The sequence below is a fragment of the Hydractinia symbiolongicarpus genome, chromosome 7, assembly GCF_029227915.1.
Source record: "Hydractinia symbiolongicarpus strain clone_291-10 chromosome 7, HSymV2.1, whole genome shotgun sequence".
Lineage (NCBI taxonomy): Eukaryota > Metazoa > Cnidaria > Hydrozoa > Anthoathecata > Hydractiniidae > Hydractinia > Hydractinia symbiolongicarpus.
Genome location: NC_079881.1, coordinates 21838075 through 21861145, shown reverse-complemented (window position 1 = coordinate 21861145; position 23071 = coordinate 21838075). Strand labels below are relative to the sequence as shown.

At 33.9% G+C, this 23071-nt stretch overlaps 2 protein-coding genes across 2 annotated transcripts; one reads left to right on the top strand and one right to left on the bottom strand.

Annotated features, from left to right (window-relative positions):
* Window positions 1-50: 50 nt before the first annotated feature.
* On the top strand, window positions 51-6961 carry LOC130649539 (uncharacterized). Its single transcript, XM_057455833.1, has 6 exons — window positions 51-280; window positions 2584-2716; window positions 3329-3347; window positions 3769-4087; window positions 4549-4622; window positions 6616-6961. The coding sequence occupies exons 1-6, from the start codon at window positions 58-60 to the stop codon at window positions 6730-6732; spliced, it is 885 nt and encodes a 294-aa protein (XP_057311816.1). The 5' UTR covers window positions 51-57; the 3' UTR covers window positions 6733-6961.
* A 14235-nt stretch (window positions 6962-21196) lies between these two features.
* LOC130648627 (uncharacterized) lies at window positions 21197-21811 on the bottom strand. Its single transcript, XM_057454683.1, has one exon. It carries the CDS (start codon window positions 21809-21811, stop codon window positions 21197-21199), a length of 615 nt encoding a protein of 204 aa, XP_057310666.1.
* Between the last annotated feature and the right edge of the window lie 1260 nt (window positions 21812-23071).

Below are 23071 nucleotides of genomic sequence, written 5' to 3'. Positions count from 1 at the left end.
CAATATAAAGTTAATTGAGAAGCTTGTAAATTTTTTCGAATCATATACAACAAAGCTATGATGAAGACAAGATGTATTGTTTTTGTCTTGATTTTTATTGGTGTTTATTCTAAACCATTGAATTCAGTTGGAGCTATTGTGATACCGAATATTCAAAGTAAAGAGGAATGTGACAGGATTAAAAATACGTATTTCTACCAAAATGTTTGTCGCTGTTTACCGAATCATATCGCAGCTTTTAAACCAAATAATGCCGTCATATCTTGTTTGTTTTCCGTTGGTAAGTTTTAGCTGTCGATTTACTAAATCTTTAAAAGACTGTGCTGTAAGTTTTAAGATATTTGCTGAGTGAAAGTTATTTTTTGTGAGAAGTTATGCTTTAAAAGATGCTTTCCGGAAGAAAAATTAGGTCTTAAATCTAGTTGAAAATACACTATGACTTCCTTTGTATTACGTATAATATATTTGTATGTTACTGGGAAAGTTTGAGATTCTTTCCTATTTTCCCAAGTAGTTTTGCCACTATGCAAACCAACTCATGAAATACTAATGTTTTGACTAATATGCTTAACATATTTAACGTTTTGGTACAAATTCTGTGGGAAAGCTGTGAAGGAATCGATCCTTCTTGTAAATTTTTAAGTATAGATAATCTCATAAATCATTTTTTAACTTTTCGTACATGAATCGGAATTGACAAAGATTGCAAGAATCTACATCTCAATAAAATTTGAACTCTGATCTCAACTCGGTGCTCTGCTTCCTGTGGTTAGCGCAATACACTATCTCGTTTTTAAGAAACATATGTGCAAACTAACATATATCAAAGCTACTTTATACATGTCAAATATTAAATGTATAGAAAATCATTACAGGTTTGTAATAAATGAATGAAGGAATGTCAAATGCTACCTCTTTCTTCATCCCTCCACCTCTGATCTTGAAACGATAATAAAATTAACATTGATTCTTGTGAAAAATGGATTATTTTTTAGTTTTAGATTAGAGATTCAAAAAATGAAAAGCCCTGATCCTCTCATGATCCTCCCTTCATATAATAAGAAGGTGGTAAGTTCGTAGACCAGGAAATAAACTTTAATAAAGTTATACCCACTATGTATAAGGTTACATGATATCGATAGCGCGTTTTCATGTAATTAATTTCCTTATAAAACAAAGGGGACCATATCCTTTGATGGCTGCAATAGCCATCAAAGGATATGGTCCCCTTTGTCCTGGTGCGTCATTTTTATTTAAAAATTGGCTTTCCATTGTTTTTTGTTGCCTAATTTTTTTAACAAGACATTACTGATGCAATGCGTTGGTTTCCATTTTATCTTTAATGGCTGCTTAATTACGCCACAAATTTCTTCATAACACGCACAACTTACGTAGGATTTTAATCGGACTGAATGAACATTAAACCTTCTGTAATAGTCACTTGTGTGGTTCCTTGATGACATTCCCGTGTCCTTACGTGACGGTTGTTGGTTGAAATGACACAGAATTTACTTCCCTTCTGTCATAAGACAGCTCGCGTTGGTCAGGTAGATTGTCCTTAATTACCAAATTGGTCATACTTTCACTTTTATTAGAAAGTTTTTTGGTTTCACGCATGCTGTCACAAATCACCGACTAAATGATGATTAAAAACGGTGACTTACAATAAAAGATTCACTGTTCTTGTTGTCAAGACTGCAGATGGTAAGATTCAAAATTCCATTTCGTATAAGAACGCATGTTCTAATACTAAAAGAGGATTTAGTAACGTTTAAGCCAAAAACTTCAAAAATTTTTCTTACGCATTTATATTGGATTTTTTTGGGCATCAAATATTCTTAAAAAACCGTGGAGTAACCACAGCTAAGTAATTTGTATATAGCGTAAGCTAAGTTAAGGAAACATGATATCAAACAAAATGATTGACCAAGACAAATTTTCGCTGACATCAACAATTTTGCTAGGCCGTCGCCATTTTTCTGAGAACACAATGTAAGTAAATATTATTATAACCGGATTAATTGGCGAATTGATGCATGAATTTGTTTGCTAAATGGTTCCTGCCTAATTACACTTCATGATAATATTTGTGTGGTTTGTGGTAATGTAGATGAAAGGTAAAAACACTTTCTATGCTCACAAGTGAGTTTGTAGTGGGTACCCTGAAATATACGATTAAATGGTAGTAACTATTAATCCAATACTAGAAACGCATTCACACTGCTTCAAGAACTATTACACTGCCCTAAAGTTAAATAAAATAAATGTTAATAGTTTATGTCGCAGGAAGGTGGTTTAAGGGAGACTAATTTGTTAAAACTACCTACCAGAATTTCAGAACAGCTCTAAAGTTAGATTTATGTACATCAAACTTATCAACTAGCCGGAGACTTCTTAACTGTTAATGTAACTTTAACACAGGAATAATATGAAAAATACTAAAACTTCATTCGCAGATATTCGGTACAAGGGCTACTATTTTTTGTACGGGAAAAGAATTCCAGAAATCGCATGTCAAAATCTAAATTTAAAGAGGCTATTTTTGGATTGCGTGAGTACAAACAATAACTTTTCTTTTTGCAGGTGAAAATAAAGACAATCAAAATGTGCCTGAAGGTAGTACTGATGATAGCTTCAGCCTATGGCAAATCTTAGCAATTTCACTGTCAGTGCTGTTCCTGATTGTAATGGTGTTGTCATTCGTGACTTTTAAATGGTGAGAAATATTTTTACATTGAGTGCGATAGTAAATTATGAGAATGGACCTTTCTGGAATTTGATTTGTTTTGATTTGCCAAGTATTAGTAAACAAAATTCAAAACAATTCTGCAGCAAATATACCACGTGCAACAACCGTTTGATAATTTTTTGTATCTGAACCTCCTTTTAAAAATGAGGCATGTAAGGTAAACCAAAGATTAAATGGCTTTTGATGGTCACGGATATATAATTTGTCTTTTTGAAATAAAATCAAGTTAAAATTCTGTGCGTTGTTAAAAGAAAAAGTATAATATAAGAAAGAGGGCAGGAAATGTACTCGAAATCTCATTCAGTGGATGTGCTTTCTTCGCAAACTTTGTTATTTACATATATATTTCTGTAAATTCATATTATTTTATGTAATTTATTCTGGTAAGAATAGAATTTTAATTCTTGGGTCTGGGTTATGATTATTTTAAAAGAGAATACAAAAAACTTTGGAAAAAATGAGTTGTACATTTGGATGTATAGCATAAATGCAATTTATTCTACCACCTGTTGTAAATAATCTATATTAATTGCTGCAGATTATCTGTATCTATCTAAACTTTTATATTTACTTTTTTAGCTACAAAAGGAAAGAAAAAGTAAGTTTATACTTTCTTGTGGTTTTATGAGTTTTGGATTGCAAAAATAAAGATATGTTAACCAATATTTTTCATTCAGATTTGTTTACACTAACTCAAATGTTTTTCTAAAGTAAACGTCTTACTTAAGCAGGGCACCCACTCAGAATAATGTCAATTGAACATAAACGCTTAAAGCTGAGTGTTCTTCCTGTCCAAATTAACCAGTTAACCAGTCCTAGTTATTTGGAACAAACTGAACTATACGATGGTAGTTCAGTTTGACTGCTAAAATATTTGGTTATCGATGAATACAATAGGTGTAAAAGGGAAATGTGTGACTTGTGTGAGCCCTTAACGATTACACTGACTTTTACCATATATCCTGTCTAGGAACTAATTGCGTTGCTAGGTATTTCTGCAGTGTCCGTGTTTACTATAGGCAACCAAGAGAACACAACCAACAATAACCATAGATGGTACCAACCTTAACGAATTAGCTCCTGGTGTATCCATAAATTCAGACATCCGTCTACAAACGAGAAGTCTCCCTGGCTCACCGATAAATCACAATACCTATCCACAAATGAGGAGTCTTCCTGGTTCACCATTGAGTAATAACAATATCCATCTTCAAATCAGGAGAATGCATGGCTCACCTGTCAGTTTCTCTTCTATGCCTAGCACACCAGTAAATACTCCAGGCTGCAGGACATCATTAAACAATTATGTTGACACTAACTCTCTTGGGATACCTGCTGGTAAGCAAAAAATTACTTGGTTCGAACTAAAAACCTCATTTAAGTAATTGCATTCTTTGTTTCAGTCTTGAAGTCTAACAATGATTTCATTTTACCATTTTCTTAAATTTAGTAAAAGTTATGTCCATGTTGCCAATATAATTGTTATTGCTAAATGCATCTTATTTTGGAACATCTATGCGGGAGTTTTACCTGCTGCGTTTCCCCCTCTAGCAATTCACTCCTCGTTATGGAACCTGTAATATTTGAATTTCTCGTGCGTAATTCCCGCCTTATACTAACAACAATCTCTCTTTAGCATCTGCTGATTGTGTTAGGATATTAGAACTGAGTAGTACGATAGTTATATTTGTAACATGTACATTCAAAAGTAGGAATTTATCATGATAGTTAACTTTAAAACGACTAAACATGCTCCAAGTAGAACCTTCTTGATATAAAGCAAAATCTCGCTGTTTTAGGGAATGATAGAAACAGACAAGTTCATACTGCATCAAGTCAAGAAGAAGAGGACCAAACCATCACACTCGATGAGGTAATATTATCCTTAAAGACATTATTATTCGTTATTTCTTTTTCTTTCTCTGATTCGTTTACCTCTCTTTCATATTACCGTCTTATAACATCTTTCCATGTATCTTTAAAATAATGTCATTAGGACACGTTTAAATATTTGCAATCCTGGATAATTAAAATTCGTGACCTTCGTAGACCTTCTTTTGGATTCATTCGTTGTGTGGGTGTAGTATAGAATGTAATATTTAAACGCTCTCTACCTGACCTACACGTGCTAGGAAGTAGCTATTCTGCAGCCTGCCAAATGCAAGGTTGTGACCATTTCATCCTTTCGTCCGTGTATGAAAAAGGAATTAAAGTTATTAAAACATAGGCAGTTGCCTTTTTTCATTAATTTTGTCCACTATCGTAGCTAATTATATAATTAGATTCAAAACGGTTCGAATTTCTCCTAAAGTCATAGTAACAACGTTGTCTGCATCCGGAATTCCATGTTCGTTATGACTTGCTAATTGTGACGGAGTAGAGTGTAGAGGGCTAATTATGACAGGGGAAAAAATAATTGAAACTAATTCTGTCGTGTTTTTGTTATGTTATTTCTCTTTTCGAATGGAATTTCCTTTTTAACCCTATTATACCTGGGGGAGGCACAAAGTGCCCGCGGCCTTTTTGACTAGGCATAACTTTAGATACACATGTGATTAAGTGCTAAAATTTTGTGACTATTCCTAACTTTTACTATTGCTTCTGATGAAAAAATAATTTTTCAAATAATTTTGTACTTTGGTGAGGGTATTGCTTTTTTGGGCAATGGTAATTTTTTTGGAACTTTGAAAACCGTTGACATTCATGTAAGAATGTTATAAGATGTTGCATTGGGTATATAATTATTTATTACATGTATGTTGGTTACTAAGTGGTAACCAAGGTGTTGCTAAGGTGAGATATAGTTACTAGGGACAAAAAGCAGACCAAATTTGAAGGAAATATCGATCCAGCATATTGACGTCATTTGGGATCCCAATGACGTCATTTTATTGTTTTCCTTACCTCGATTATCTTCAAATGTCCTGTTCTACATATGTGCCAAGTTTAATGACATGAGCATCAATATTTCTGGTAGAATGGGTCTTTTTATCTTTATGGTTAAAATAAGACATTTTTTGCCGAAATGACGTCATTTTTTATCCCAATGCGGTCATTAAAATTATTTTTCGTGTGAAACACATATTTTGGTATTCATTCCACAAATCTACCAAGAATCAACGCCATATCATTAGTAACACGCGAGAAATTAAAACGTACTGAAAAATTGGGAAAATGACCATTTTTCACATGTGTGACGTCATTTCTAATCCCTATGACGTAATCAAATTATTTTTTTACCTGGATTGAGTTTGTACTAAGACATTCTCCAATTGAGCCAAGTTTCATCACTTAAGCGCAAGTGGTTCAGGATTTATGACCCGCGGGCACTTTGTGCGCTCCCCCCCCCAGGGTTACAAGGGCTAAAAAAGCTCAGGTATAATAGGGTTAAGCTTCCAACATTGTTTTGAGTAAGAAGGATATTAAACAGACATTTGATGAGGTAGAAATGGATATCGAACATTATAATTTCGATATCCGATTTCACCGAATTGAACCACTTTTTTCTCATCTACGTTAAGATAACATACCTCGAGCAATTCTTTATGAAACAATTTTCATGGTAAATCCATAACAAAAACTTTAACAATTTAATAATTTGAAACCATACAATTAGTTTTTTTAAGGCGTTCAAAAATATTATGATTAAAACCATTTCCCCCGCCATTCTTCTCCTTGGAGCGTTTTATAAAAATAGAGTTCTTTCTCAAATAAAAAAAGCAGAGGATAATAATAATATGTTATCAATAATTCCGATTTTCGATATCAAATATCTAAAGTTATTCGACAGAGAAAATTCTTTACGGGCGGATGATAACCATGAGTATTGTGTAATGATAAAGCTAGAACTAGACTTTTTGTTTTAGCTACAAGTTATATGCGCTGAAATAAATCGAAACACTTCGAAGAACAGCAATACTGAAGTTTCCGCATCGTACGAAGATAGAAATCTGTCAAGAATTACGCGAACGGCTACGTCATAACGGCAGAAAAAACAGAAGCAGAGATTGCCTTCTTAAATTAACGCGACGAGAAAGACACAGCTTAAATAAAATTCCGAGAATATGCTCAAAGCAGAAGAAAACAGTTCTTGTTATATTTAAAAACATAGAATTATATGCGAAAATTTAAACATAGAAAAATGGCTGGCCCATTTCTTTTTTCATTTTATTTCTTGTGTAAATATAAAAGAGTTAACTTATACATAAATTTAGAACATTGGTTTTTCTTTTTATTTTCATTTCCTTTTAGGATTGTTGTCCTGGGACTTATGTATTATAGTCAGTCAACCGATTTTTTAGTAAACAGATCTTTTAATGTTCTTAATGTTGATTAACCCTATTCGGTCCGAATGTTTTTTCTTTTAACTCTTTTTTTCTAAATTCGACATGAGATTTACCCGAAATAAGATTTAAAACCGGTATTTACATGGGGTTTTGAGTTGCACATGCACCATACCTTTGTACGCATGCGCAATAGCTTTTTGCGCATGCGTGATAGTTTACAATGCCAAAAATTTTCTGAAAGTCCGATTTTTCCCGATTTTTGCGTCAAAAAAGAAAAAAAAAATTGTAAGAACAATCATAACGGAAGATATTATACTTTCCTGATTAATAGAAATGTAAGGGTGATTTTAAAGTAATGGCGCGAAAATCTAAATATTTGGGTGGTCTGGGACCTAAAAATTTGACTGCTCTAATAGATAAATAAAAACAACTCAGTAAGTATAGCAATTTCGCATACTAAAAACGAGTTATTAAAGTTTTTTGAAGATCAGGAAGAGACTGCAAACTAATTTTCTAATTCAAGGTTGATGAGTAGTCTAATGTGTCGTTTTTCCTGGCTGACAGAGATACACTCGTTAACATCTGTGCTTTGGGTGGCATTTCACCACCTTAAACAACGTTTTAGTGCAGGTATCACCAATCTTACCCTGACGTCATCATTTTTTTGCGAACACGTATTTTCATCTGGCTATTGTGAGCCGATTGGGTAAGTAGATTTTAATTGCTAGACGGTGCGTACACCAATATTCAATCAGGACTTTTTCTTGAACCACATTAAGTAACGCAGTTGTCCTTGAAACTAGAATATTTGGATTTTAAAAAGTTTTCATGTAAGGTTTCCAAATAAGAATATTATAACATTCGTATTTTTAGACTTTAAACAAAAATAAATGGTTGGTGGTGATGCCAATTTTTTTTGTGATTAAAGTCAGTGGGGATTACCTGATTAGATCTTCTTTACTACAACTAGCTCCACCAATTCAATCTCTTGCCGTGTAGCTGTAAAAATTTCTAAAGCCTCAACTCCTCTTGTTATTATTTAATGCTATTCTATTATTTAGTTTCTGTAGCATTGAGAGGGAAGTGTAGGGTACAACTCCACATTTAACTTATATTTATTATTGATTTTATATTTCGGTTTGAACGTATAAATACAAAGTTACAAGCGGTTGTCATTTCCTTATTCTCAATTACATTCAATTACCTAACAGGTAACTAAATTTACTTTATGCCCTAAGGGGCATAAAGTAAATTTAAAGTTGCTTATGCTTCGGTAATAAATTATTGTTTTAATACAAACGGATTCTAGGTGAAGAATTAAGTCAAAGACATCATGGACATCAGGAAAGACATCACACATGACTAAACTCAGCCATTCTCACAATTTATCAATAAATTTAGATTTCTTATGCATAACTGATGATACAGCCTTCATTATCTGGTCTGTATGTTATCTCTAGGATCCCCTTGTAAACACTTGGTAACGAACAGACTTGTGTTAAATAATATTTACCGATAGATTATGTTACAACGCTCAGACATGTAGCACTCATTAAAATTTACAAAAAGTTGCACCCTGTAATACCTCCGCGAAGTACAAAGATTTTCCAGTTAGAAAAAGTCAAACAATTTCAGCGTTTGATTACACCCCTCCCCTGTGGTAACAGTACTAAGAATTTAAACAACAGTACAAAATGTTTGAGCGTACACAATTACATTTCAAAGTTTATTTTTAATAAATTAGTTTGGTTTATTTGATTTGCTGTAATCAAATATTGAATTCATTCACCTGTATGGATAGATTGCGACACCCGATTTTACGTCTGACTAATATTATTACAACTTTAGGTTCTCTAAAACATTCTCTTGTAAAAATGTTATGTATCGCAATCAAATTCATCATCATCGTCTTTATAATAACCTATTTCAATCAGCTTGCATATGTTTTTGTATTCTCCATAAGTTGAAAAGGGATGTGGAACGGTTAAGTCTCTTATTAAGTCCGTATTGCTTTGTGATATCATTTGATTCCTCACATCATTATTTTCTGTTTGAGGTAGGGAATATGCGTAGCACTGCAACAAAACAATAGTTACCATGAAGCATCCCATTTTTGTTTCCCTTCCACCTAAATTCACTTTTTAAAGAATTGTGGAATATATTTTTTCCGTTCTCACATTTTCTCACATTGTAAAAAACGTTGAATTATTAAAGAACTGAATAATTATTTTGCAAATTTGTTAATATAATTTGTTAATATATATTATATTGGCAACATGTAAGAGTTGTGATGGACTTTCTCTTAGAAACGATCTAGTTCAGCGGATGCAAAAAAAATGTTAATAAAAGAGTTTATAGGCCTCCTTTCTTATTTGTCGAGACCTTCTTCAGCCTGATTTGTTCTGAATAGGGAAACTAGTCTTAATTTTCGGCATTATCTAAGAGTCCTGTTGGTATAAAATTGTTGTTATGAAGACCGCATATATTTGAGAGAGAATATTGCAAGAGACACATCCGGAATTGTTCTTATTTTATGATAAATTTAGACTCGGACCATCACTTTGCACTTATTGTTATTATCACTACTATTTACCCAGGATGCATTTAAAGCTCCCATTTGAACTACGAAAGCCGTGCAAGCACAACAACCGCTCAACTAGACAACCACCTAAGATATCAATTTTTTCTTATGCTGAACGTTAAGCAGAAATGATCGAGTCACACTTTTATAGTCTCTGGCATGACTCGGTGTCTGCAAAACCAAGACCATCCAACAAGGCCACCAGTTGGTAAATAAGCTTACTGCAAATTGAAGCGATTTTTTTTTCCTTGCGTTTAGCTTTAAGTAACACGCATGAAAATTAACACCAACATATTCATACATGTTGCAGTTTTCACCTGTTCTTTTTTCAATTCATCTATTTCCTAATGTGAATATGTTAAACTAGAAAAAAGCAAAAAGATTCTAATCAGAAGTTTTGATTTTCATTTTAACATGCCGAAAAGCATTTACTACAATCATAGACAGTATAAAAACTCGCGAAATTGTTTGGATAAACTTTAGCGCATCCACGGACTGGAAAGTATTCGCGATTTACTATTTCGAAGTTTTTCAAACTCTCTGCTAAAATGAAAAAAAAAATTGTTTGGCGTCAAAGCAAGAAATTATACGAAAGACCTTTTTTTACCCTATCGTTGTGAACAAACAATGCAACAACTTATTTTTATGTAAATGACCCCATATAGTTTATGCTAGAAGATTTTGAAAGTTTTGCGAGATAAAGCTCGCAAAAGAAGGTTAAGATTGAAAAATCTGCATATGTTGTCATTTCATTTTATTCCATAACTCAATGGCTAATTTTAATACATCTGCGCATGTTTCTCTTGCGAAGATCTTCTGAAAAAAGCAATGTGGTTCACAGTGGCTCGCATGTGCTTTTGTAGCTGTTGGTTGATCTTGTTGCTTTTATATATTTTGTGATGGTTCGTGGCGGTTTGTATGCAGCTTGTGCTGGCACGCTCGCGATTTACATGTTGCTCTCATGTGGATATTTTGTTCATAGAAAATCTGACAATGGTCAGGATTTTCTTACCCGTAATTGCAAGTGCGAACAAACGACAAATGAAAAATATTTTGAGACATGTCCCCAGTGGGCACATAACGATCGAAATGACGTTATTTGGACGTTAAAAAAACGTTCCCGTGCCCACTGGGTCGTGTGTTACGTAATAAAAGCATCTAAACTATTTGCAAAATCATATTTTATCCTTTTGTATGCTCGAAAGAAACCATCATCGATAACTGGATAATTTCATGCAATGACGCAATCATTTGAGTAAAATACAGAAAGAACACCTTCCTTAATCTTTTTTTTTAAATCCTGCCCCTATCCTACTCTGCATGCTTATTATGCACACTCCTTCACAGAGGCGGAAATAAACTCCATTTCCGATCATCATCTTGCTAACATCACAAATGCCGCTTTTCTAAACCACTGAGCAACCAACAATTAATTTAGTTTATTTTTTTAATTTTCTCTAATTACTCTCTATAGTAAGGAAAGATAATATTGATAACTTTAATTCAAATGTCTTATTTATTCTTTCTAACAAATAATATTTCTGAGCGATAGTGCAGCAAAGTGAGATGTGACAAGCGTATGACAACGTGACAAAAATACTTTAGAGTTATACTTTTCATGATATCATCATTGGCAAAAAAGAAAGAACGAGAAAATGTCAGACGTCTCAAGGAAACGTGTTGCTCTAGCAGCCATATTATTTTTGAGAGGTTTTGACTTCGGGTTGATGATACCGACCATCAATTTAAAATATTTTAGCATGCTAAAAGACGAGAATATGGCTACCTACTACATGGGTATCAATTCAGGTGCATTTACATGCTCAACTTTCTTAGGCTCCTTGATTGTTGGATTACTTTACGATCGGACCAGACAGTTTAAAGTTATATTTTCCTTCCTTACTTTCTGCTCAATATCTGGCTATATCATATACGCATGCGCCAACACACCAACAGTAGCTATAGCAGGCCAAATCATTTCTGGATTTTTTCCTTCTTCCTCAGTGCTTGTGTATGCTGAAATTTCAAGAGATGCTTCTAAAGTAACGAAAGAATTATCTTTCAGTCAAATATTTGATTCACTGGCTACTACCATTGGTTCTTTGCTTAATTTTTGGGCGTTACCTGATTTGAACTCTCAGATTGGAAGTGTTAATATTAACGCAGCTACTGCACCACCATTGATATGTGCGTCGGCGTGTATAATCGTTTTTTTAGTTGTTCACATCGCACTGAGAGATGTCACTTTCCAAGACACTACGGATGAAAGAAAGCCAAAATTCAATTGGAGTCATTTTAGCTATTTCTTGAGCAATTATTTCCTTTTATTAATGTTTATCTTGCAAATATTAGTGACAGGAACATTCTTTTCATTTAGTATATTCACTCAGTCAATATTATCCGAATGTTTCAGCTGTCCCACAAAATGCGGTAGCTTAGTAATCCTCGCATCTTTTCTTGCCAAAATTTTGATATTATTTGCCATTCCACTGATTACTAGCTACATGAACGAATTGGTACTCACGATCATCATGCTCTTGGTTCAAGTTATCTTGATGACTGGAGTTGCCATCACTACCATTATAACAAGAAAATATGTTTGCTATCTAGTGGTATGTGCTGGTGTGTATTCCTACACATTCCTATGGGTTGCTTCGAATGTCTTGATTACTTCAGTCATTGGTTCGCACCTTCCCATACATTTAAAGGCAACAGGACAGGGAATAAACTATTTTTGTTTTTCTGTATCCGGTGTAATCGCGCAACCATTGGCTGGAATGTTTTTCTTCAGTATTGAGTGGTACTCAATCTCACTGGCATTTCTTATTTTGGTTTTAATTACTCTTATAAACACACATTTGTATAGAAATCGTTTTTGCGTATTAAAAAAGTAGCTAAATATTATACAAAGTGAATGTAAATGGAGTAAAAGAAATTATGGTAACGAAAAAATTGTTCGCGGACTGAAATGTCCTCAAAAATGCAGGATATAGCCACTACACTGTTAAAACACTGTTTTTAATGTGGGTCCTGCCTTAAAAATGTATACATTAAGTGTACACCGGCACTATGTACGCAATTTCCTCCACATGGCATGGACTGTCGTAAATGCACTTGCTAAACATGCCCGCGCTGTTTACCAAACCATGGACCGTAATTACAAAGCAAACTCAATAACCGCAAGGCCATGCACCACAGAAGAGTACGATTGGTGTATTGTTGTCAGCTTAATTTCTTTTTGGCAACATCTTTAGTTATTTTTTAAAAGAAAGTACATTTGATAAGTAAATACCAATATCAATATCAAGATAAGCAACCTGAAATTTAACGCAAAATTTTTGTAAATTTAACATCGAGTTTTCCGACTGCAAAAATGAGTTATTTATTTCTACTGGAGAGTTCAGTCGTACTTTATTTGGAAATTAACCTGCCTGGCTAGGTAGCTTGGTAGTATAGCTAGTCTATTTGCCAGTGAGCATAGAGAATGTTAGTTGTTAGCAACAGCTGCTTTGCGCCCAAATCAATTAATAATTTGGGGAGATTTGTGAATCATACGACAGCCTTTTGCTAGAACTATTTTCAGCAAAAAAGTTACTAACACCATTTCGCAAAGATTTTTCTTGCAAACTAAAAAAACAAATAAATGTTATTCTTTAAAAAAAGTGTGACTGTAAACATTCTAATAAATAAAATTTGAAGTCATCAATCATATAATATAGTTAAATCACATTTTTTTAATAGTCGGTAATAAAGGATACATGAAATACCCACATTTCTGTATTATTTAAAAACTTAAAATAATCATTCAAAGAATATTTATTTTAAATACACATTGAAGATGAAAAACAAGCATTTTTTTCTCATTCCTTCTCACTAAAAATTAACTTGTTAACAGTCTAATTTCGCGCCACGCCACGTTTTGTTCGAAAAATTTCGAACAAAAATTTAAATCGTCCCTGTACGATCATTTACCTTTCAACGGAAAATTAGTAAATCATAAATTTGCACAGTCAGCGAAGTAAATATATTGCCACCATACCCGTTTGTCAGTTAAGAATGTAATTAGAAAGTAGGCTCTATAAAAATGTTGTGGTTTTCCTTCGACTGAACTTGATTTTAGATCTTTTTATTTGATAAACCCTTTCTTCTATTTTCACAACAGTAAGTCAACATTTTTCGGTTGTTCTTGTGTTAGACCTTGTCAGTAGTAGGTCTAGATACATCAGTTACCTACCACCTTGGTAAAAATACGTTGAGACTAGTTAACTAATTTGGAAGTTCGCTACTAATTGCGGAGGCTACTTCTATATTAGATTTACCCGTTTAAAACTTTAAAACTTCACTTGTCAAGGCTCAGAATGGAATTAGAGCTTAGGTTTTTAGTTAAAACTTCTTAAAGGTGGTAACTGTTGCTGAAGTTACCATGTGGACTATTTTGGTGTACAAACGTGCTGGAGAATGCAACTAGAAAACTTTAAACGCTACTGGCCTGGTCTACGTGTGTGCAAAATTATTGAACTGTGCAAAATTGATGAATTTTTTTATATTTGAGAAATGACGAAAGAACTGCCTTTACCTCAATATTTTGTACAAGATTGTACCTATAGCTATTGTTAATTTATAACATGAAGGTTGATTTAAAGAACAGGTGTTTAATATACAGGAGGATCATCTAACAGTTCAGTCCACTACCTACAGTCACAAAATGGCTATTGTTATTTAACTTTATTAAAAGTTTCAATCTAAAGGCTAACCTTTAGATTGAAACTTCTTAACAAAGTTATTATACCACAGAAGGAACTGGCAGCACTATCTTAACACATTATTGAAATTGTTGAACATTGCATGCAGGCAAAGATTAAGGAAGGACACAAAGTAAAGATTTAACTTTTCTGCGCTGTAAAAAAACGGCAATGGCCTTAATTTTCGATATACTTTTGTAAAAACCAAATGTTGATGCTTAATGGTTTAAAATATATAGATAAAACCTTTTTAAAAATTATTTTTCAGCTATTTTGCAATCGACCCATGCATTCGCCACCAACTTTATGATATCCCGTGATTGTATATAGTTAAATATTTTTAGATACTTTATCTAGTACCCTATTATGGCCGCCCATTAAAGGCGCTTCAAGGTGAATTGAACTAAAGTAAATTAAAATTTGCGGTGCATTCAATTTGTTGGCGGATATAACTTTTGCGTGTGGGTCACGAGAGCCCATTAAGGGAAGCGAAGATGTACCCAAAGTAGCAATGTGTTACTTTAAATGCAAGTTGCTGCTTCAATCAAACACTTTGTCACAATGTGTACGTTCTTCTGATACCAGCACGTTGGGGTTTACCTAATGTTGCTAAATTTTCGCGATGCTAGTAAAAAAGCTAATCGGAAGGTTGCGATGCATATTTCATTCAACCAACTGGCCCAAGTTGTTCGTGACCGTCTTTGTTACACACCATCTGGATAAACTATCTGAGTCAATCACTAACATATTGGCGCACGTAGTGTAGTGGGTCGGTCTGCGGCTCCCACTTCTGGGAACAGCGGATCGAATCCCGCTCACTGCTTGGCAGTATGTTAGTGATAATAAAGTAGTTCTTCTTCATTATAGCGTCTTTGTTGTTGCCGAGGAACATGGTCTCCGGCACTTTTGGACGACAGGGCTGGCAAAAACATTGTGAATATTGACGTGAATGTTGTTGTATGTTGTCATAATTTTTGTTCATGAGCGTTAATCAATACTTTGTATTTTGAGGACCGTGAAATTTGTTTGTAAATATCAAGTTACTTTTCTGAGCCATGTAAAATCATATAGTGCAAAGGTACACCATAGATTAACTACTTAGCTTGTTACAGCTATTTATGCTTAATTTAAGGTGTATGCTCAGTTGTTTAGAGGTGCTGTTTATACTATCCATCATTTTTTTGTTCTTTGTGTTTTGTTTCCCCACCTGATTGTTACTAAGTCGCAACTTGGGTTGTAGCTACCTAGCTATAGTAGCAGCTAAGCTAAAGTAAGAATAACCAAAGAGTTATATAGCTGTAGCTACAATAAGCTATTGTTCATGTTAGTTAAATGCAGCTAAGTGGCAGTATAAAACTTATACTGAAGACGATACTACGCTCTCATAAAATTTGGCTGGCTTGATTTTTTTGTTTTAAAAACTAAGTTACGTCTCTATGCGCCATATTAATCTTGACTAAAAAGAAGTGCTGACTAAGAAATCGTCATAATTATGTAAAAATGAGAAAGCCAATCATATTTCAAAAACCGGTCAGCGATAAAAGATATTTTTCGACGTCTTCTTCTATATCAAAAGGAAAAAAAACAGGAAAGAAGAGTGAATTTACTAAATATATATGCGCACAAAAAATAAATGACCGGGCAATATTTAAATTTGTTTTATAAAAATTATATTTTACTTGATAAAAACCTTTGAATAAAACTTACCGAAAACCTCTCGCTTTGCAAAACATTTTGGTAAACCAATCAGAAGAAATATAAGCTTTTTGCACAGTAAAGTTGAAATATAATATAATGAAAATTGTACTCGTTTCTCGGCAAGGAATATCAGAGTACGACAAAAACCCATATGAAGGGGTGCATAGAGTTCGCAGAATTATTTTCCATGAATTTTTTCCAGCGAACTATCGACGCGAAGTTAAAATTGACACTCCAGCCTTTAGTTTTCAACCGCACAAAATAACTACATATAGAAGAAGGCTAACAAACCCGGTAAACGAGGGCGGGTTTTGTAAATTGTATTTACAGCACAATTTACTGTTTATAACAATTTTTTGTATCGTAGAACCTCTTGATTTTTGAAAATATGCTATAATTCTATTTCCGTATCAGGTGGGAACACTTTTTTTCTCAGCAATTGTTCAATTTAGTAAATGAGAAATTTCGTAGTTGTGCGTCGTGTGATTTTTTAGTGGATTGCAATATGTTATGCTACATTGTATTTGTTTGCCTGATGAATCGACGCAAAACAAATATATTATCCTGATAAAACATTAGATGCAACTGACTTTCGCTTTTAATTGTACTATCTAAATCGTAGAAACAATTGTTAGAACATGGAGCGGGGAGAAATTTCTTATCTCTAACTCACATCATGCCAAGTATGAAAGAAAATTGAAGCAATGGTATTTCTTCCAATATGGTATATGTCCAATAGGGAAAATCCAAAATAAGAATTTTTTGGGTTGTATTTTATAAAATAATCACGTTTTATAATATGTTAAAACTTCTATTAACAAAATTGTTGACAACACAAACATTATCAATTACCGCCTTCTTCTTCTTCTTCTTCTTCTTCTTCTTCGTCGTCATAATAATAATAAAATCCATCCAGTGCGCTAAAATTACCGTAAGTTTGAAACGTAATTCTTCGCTGAATACTGTCATCTTCGTTATTTTCTGCATTTGTATCATCTACATGTCTTATACCTTGCACCATATTATCTTCCTCAATATTTTTCTTTTCTGCTTTGTTGTTTTCTGGTGCCGCCCAACTACTTCCACCATTGTCATCCAAATGAGGTATTGCATATGCGTAACACCACAACAAAACAAAGCCCAACTTAAAGGATCCCATTTTTATTCTTATTTTTATTCTCGACAATGTCTTTACTATTAGTGATTTATATTAACTTTATCGTTTATTAAATACTACTTATATTATTTCTGCGTTAATATTACTTTGATATGCTTTCCGTGTACAACAAAATAATTATTCTGTGTGAACTATTTTAAGGAGCAGATGAATAACCTCTTTTTTGAAGCTTTCATATCATGTATCTACACTGCTCACACTCCTAAAAATACCCGTTACCAAATCCATCTTGTAATCTGAACATATAAATATACCTTTTATTCCTCCCTTTTTTCTGTATAACTTATAAAGTAAGAAATACTATTTTTAGCAAATATTTATCCCGTGTATTGTCGTGGGAATTATGAAAGAAATAAAAAACTGTGATATTGCATAAAGGAAAAGCGAAAGAGATCGTAAGAAAAAACATCCTCTTCTGGAAGAGTGAATTTACTAAATATATATGCGCACAAAAAATAAATGACCGGGCAATATTTAAATTCGTTTTATAAAAATTATATTTTACTTAAGATGAAAAATATTCTCTCTTTAAACACCCACTCTGTTAGAGAAATGAACAGTGACAGGTTAAAGATTCAACCAACTCATAACTCACCGTGGATCGAAACCTGCTTGCTGTGGGGTAATATAGCAAGTATTGGTATAACCATATCAGTGGCAAATTGGTTTTTAGGCCTTGGTTGGTGAACGGTTCAGACTTTCCAACAGGAAGAGAAATTCGTTCAGTGCGATCAATTCCGCTGACCAACTAAAATCATTATGGTAGGCGATTTCTCATCTATCGAGGCCATGCGTACTTGCTGCTTGCAGGATTATTAAAACAATTTAAAATTAGTTCTGCAGGGTTCAACAAAATGATTTTCCACAATTTTTTGGTCCTGTTAACAGGATATTGTTATTTTTCTTGTGACCGCGCTTCAGACATTCCCTCAGGGCATCAGCAAAAACGTATTTATTGATTCTATTGTTTCTCAACACTTGCCTTGCACACACCACCCAAGTGCCGTTGCAGCCGTCTACGCAGGCTGTGTTTAATTTTTCTACCACAACGTCAAGTCTACATTTTCTCTGTCGCTCGATCGCTTTAGGGGCACTGTATATTTTTCAAGTTACAGAAATGAGTTCTTAGAGTAACTTTGAAGACTTGTTCAAGATAAAATTGAATAAGTCTAGATCATTTTCAGCTTGTCTCTGGTTTGCCACTGACATGAGCTGAGTGTCACCTTTTATGTCGTTTTTAACAAGAAACTTGGCAACATCACTGTTAGATAAGCGTCGCTTAGCTGAAGCTTCCGGTTTTTGTACTAGACGCTCCGAACGCTGGCGTTTCTTTGAGTTTTGGGAAAGCCGAGTGAAACTCCGTTTTGACGCTGGTTATTTGGCATTCTTTAAGTTTGGGTGATTTGTGCTGTGCAAAACCGAGTTAAATGCTTTATATTTGCAAATATAACGGTATGCAGCCAAGTACCATAGTTTTTGGATAAGAAGTTTACAGAAATCTTACGTGTCTTGTAAATGTGCTGATAAAAGGGGTGCCAATGACGAGTTTCACTCAGTTTCAATGCCATGTGGTAGTGGTAATGCTTACCATCTGCATGATCTTCTGTACAAGTAGCCTAGTGTTCAACATTAGCCTTAGACGTCCCTATGGAAAATGCTTCTAATAAGATGTCAGTGAACGTCTTTTAATTTGGAACAACACTTAGATCTGTGTTGAGTAGGTTGAAATATACGTTCTGCAACTGTCTTTGTTCTCAAGCTTCTCATCGCTCTTTATATTGTTTGCCATTCTATGTTAGGTTTTTTGCTTTATTTTATACTTTATTTTAGGCTAGAATAAGAGCTTATTTCTGGTGTTGAGTATTATTTGATTTCACTTTTGTTTTCTTCAAATTTGGCCCTTAATTTTTCTTATCATTTTACTGGATTCGTTAAATAATAGTAGTGTCAAAGAAACTAGGTTCAATTCTACGTGTGGGTGTAACAAATTCGGGTTACAGATACCTTTATGACCTTCTCTAGGAAGGAAAAGTCTTTTCATTTTTTTTCTTGAAATTCAGACAATTTCGGTCAAAAATAATGGCAGTAAACCCTTTTTACATGTGTAACAAGAGCAGGATAAGTACAAAGCCCCCTTTATCAATGTTCAAAAGTCGTGCTAACACGTTTCCAAACATTGAAGAGGGGGTAGAAAAGGATTATACTGCACTTTCTGTAGCTTACTGCCAATATATTTAACCGGGATTGTAGTTCCATCAAAGTTCTTTCTATTTCTCTTCCCGTCCCGCAGAAACTGTAATTTTTTTTTGATTTCAAAATTGAAATAGTGCAACGTGATTGGGCGAAATAAAAATCGATGACTTTCCTAAAGTTTCTTTACGCCTTGTCTTCGAAAGACAAAAGGTAAACAAACTTAACCAACCTGAGTGATAGAAACACTCTCTCCCAAGCGTCTGTAGTTTAGATTGTGATGGCTGTACAAAAAACCATGCTGGATTTCTTTTTGTTGATTGGACATTTCGCTGAAGTTGTTTTTATCTAAATCCTAAAACTTATTATGGCGATCTAGATTTTTTTACCTAAACCTTCTTTTTTAGCAGCTGCACAGTAAGTATGATTCTGTAACAATGTGGGAACTGTGCTTGAGTATCAGCCGCATGTGATGCAACACCAGGAGCAGGCCAACCTGTTTAACCTTTCGGGAAAAATGAAAAACAAACGATTGGATTCAAGCTTTAAAACGAAGAATAAATATCCTGTAAAAAACCTTCTCTTTTCTTATTTTCTTTTCTTTTTTTCTTATGTTATCTTATCTCATATTATCTCAATTTTATAAAAATTTCGGGTGGTTTTGAATAATGGCTAACATATAAGATTTTAAGAGGTATGAGAACTAAATATGTAGCATGCATGTGAGTAACAGATAACTATAGAAAATCAGTTAGTGTTTTATTTGTGCTGCATAGCAAGAAAGAGTTAATAAAAAAATCGGCAGGAGGGGGCCGGATCGAATATAATTAAAAATGCCTATATGATAGGGCTGTCAAATGCCACCGGACACGACAAATCCCCGCGATATTTACCTAGGGCGCATACTAAAAATTGTCGCATGACCTTTGTGTGTACAAAATTTTTTACTTCTTTACATTTTTGGTGAGATAAGAAAACTTAAATGCAGGTCTGCACATCTGTGAGGCGCGAGGTACCTTGCAACAACCAAAAAGTTGCACAAAAATGCAGCCGTTATTGGCGAGCGTGACCTTTGCGTACCGTTATTATATATGAGTACCCATGCGCCAATGGCTAGTTGATAAAACACTAAAATCTCTGTATAAGTTCATGGAAATGTTAAAAAATTATAGCTGAAAAAGCTATTGTTTCAAACCTTAACACAATTAGAGTGGTGATAACAAGAAAGTATGGTTAAAGTATTGAGAAGCGAAAATTGACTATAGGGAGAAAGCAAAGCAAAAATGGTTGATGTAACTTTTTCTGGTAAAAATAAAAATAGAATTCTAACGTCACCAAAATGTAAGCCAGTTAATTTCTTCTTATTAAAATATTTAAGATGATATTAAAGAGAATCGGATCAGGGTGATGCATGCGAAAATAGAAACTGGGTTTTCCACAGTTTATTACCGGTTGTTAAAAACAGACAATAGTCTAAGCCCCAATAAGGGATGTTTTATTACTTTAGATTTCGGGAAACATATCCATAAATCATAGATAAATAAATAAAAATCATTTAGCAGTGTAACAGGGGTCACAGACGCAGTCGATTATGATTCTGCGTACTCCCCTGTCGTAGAGTTTAGGGCGTTGTCAATAGTAGTTTGAACTTTTAATAAAAAAAAGAAGAAGAGTTAACTTTAAGTTTAGAACTAAATTTAAATTTTGTTTGTAAATTACAACATTGACGTTTTGAAAAAAAAAACACACATTCGAGAGACGAATTAACAATCATTAAAGATCAAGATTAAGCATATCCATAAATGGAATATCTATAAATGTATCACCTGGAGCATGAGATTCCGTCGTAAATTTTGTAGTGGCGATGGTGGTTTGAATTGATTGAGATAATTCGCTTGCCTCCATGTTTCCATTTGAGGCAGAAATAGCTGACAATTCAGTTGATCCATCTGTATTTGTATTTGTAATAGCAGCACCGTACGGTAGCGATTGGGATAGTTCGCTTGCTTCCATGTTTCCATTTGAGGGAGAAATAGATGACAATTCAGTTGATCCATCTGTATTTGTATTTGTAATGGCAGCACCGTACGGTAGCGACTGGGATAGTTCGCTTGCCTCCACGTTTCCATTTGTGGGAGAAATAGATGACAATTCAGATGATCCATCTGTGTTTGTACTTGTAATGGCAACACCGTACGGTAGCGATTGGAATAGTTCGCTTGCCTCCACGTTTCCATTTGTGGGAGAAATAGATGACAATTCAGTTGATCCATCTGTGTTTGTATTTATAATGGCAGCACCGTAAGGTTGCGATTGAGACATCTCGCCTGTCCCTGTATTGGAAAATGTGGCTGAGTTAGCTTGTACTTGATTAAGTGTGTTTTTCATCTTCTTTCTTTTTTTTTTCGCCTTTTTTATTTTCTTTAATTTATGCTTTCTTTTTATTTTCTTCTTTTTCTTTAAAGTCTTTAGACTCTTCATTTGACTTTCATCATTTGATGTGCTTCTGGGAAACGTTATATGTGCAGTTTGCATCATTCTTTCTTGCGATGGTAATAATTCCACTTTAACGAAATGTTCATTTTGGGTTACATCAGCAGATAAGGGATATGACCAGCATACAAAAGGACAGAATATAACAAAAGTTAAGATGAAGTACGACATCCTTGTTCTTCTACCACAATGGAATCCCTGCGTGCTTTTCTTCAGAACATGGCGTACTGATATGTTTGCCTCGTTACTGTACTTATAGCGCTCGAACGATATCGAGTCTCCATTTTACTAAGGAAACGAAAGAAATATTTTACAGCTGCTAAAAATTTAATCAAATTAAGAAACACACAATAATAACCTACACTACCTTTCCATTACGCCCCTTACATTGTTTAGTCGCTCACAGAATCGTGAAACAATATCTGACTAATAACGTCTATAATAATACGGAGACTGTGCTCTTTTGTTTTTTATATTGTATGATGAAATGCCTGATTTTTCTATAATTTGATGTGTTTCATAATTTTTATGTGGAAGATTTGTGAGCAATGGCAGTATAAGACTTGCTAAATAAACTGATTTTCGTTGATTTGGATATGCTCCTCAAAAACAAATCTGTTTTACATTTTGTGTAAACTTTTGTGAGGACGGACCATATATACACTCTGTTTTCCAAAATAATATCTTTGTTGATTCAAATTTACTCCTTATTCTTTTTTGACATTCACGTTTAAAATGGTTGGTAAAGGTCACTACAGATCATCATACTAAGAAAAAAATTTGTATTCTTAACCGGTTAATTTTTTACACTTTTTGCATATTTTTGGGGAACAGGATAGTATATAACCGAATAAATGATTTTGCAGATATAAATTTGATGTTTTTGACACTTCTGATTGAAATAATAAAGGTTTTCAACTTAATCAAACGTAATCACTTTATGCAATGTCAAACAAACCCTAATAACCCTGCAACCGTTTATGAAAAGTACATGATCCTATACATTTTCTTGATCAGCGTTTCAAGATCTATACGATGGAGGCAACAGGTATACAAATTCTTAAAAAAATATTTAAGCCCTTATATCTCATTAACCGGTCTTCAAAACCACACGATCATATACATTTTCTTAATCAGCGCTTTAAGCTATACACA

Coding starts and splice junctions, on each gene's coding strand:
- LOC130648627 (XM_057454683.1), bottom strand. CDS start 21,811: ATGAAAAACACACTTAATCAAGTACAAGCTAACTCAGCCACATTTTCC.
- LOC130649539 (XM_057455833.1), top strand. CDS start 58: ATGATGAAGACAAGATGTATTGTTTTTGTCTTGATTTTTATTGGTGTT. Junction 281..2,583: donor ATCTTGTTTGTTTTCCGTTG/GTAAGTTTTAGC, acceptor TTCTTTTTGCAG/GTGAAAATAAAGACAATCAA. Junction 4,088..4,548: donor CTCTCTTGGGATACCTGCTG/GTAAGCAAAAAA, acceptor TCGCTGTTTTAG/GGAATGATAGAAACAGACAA.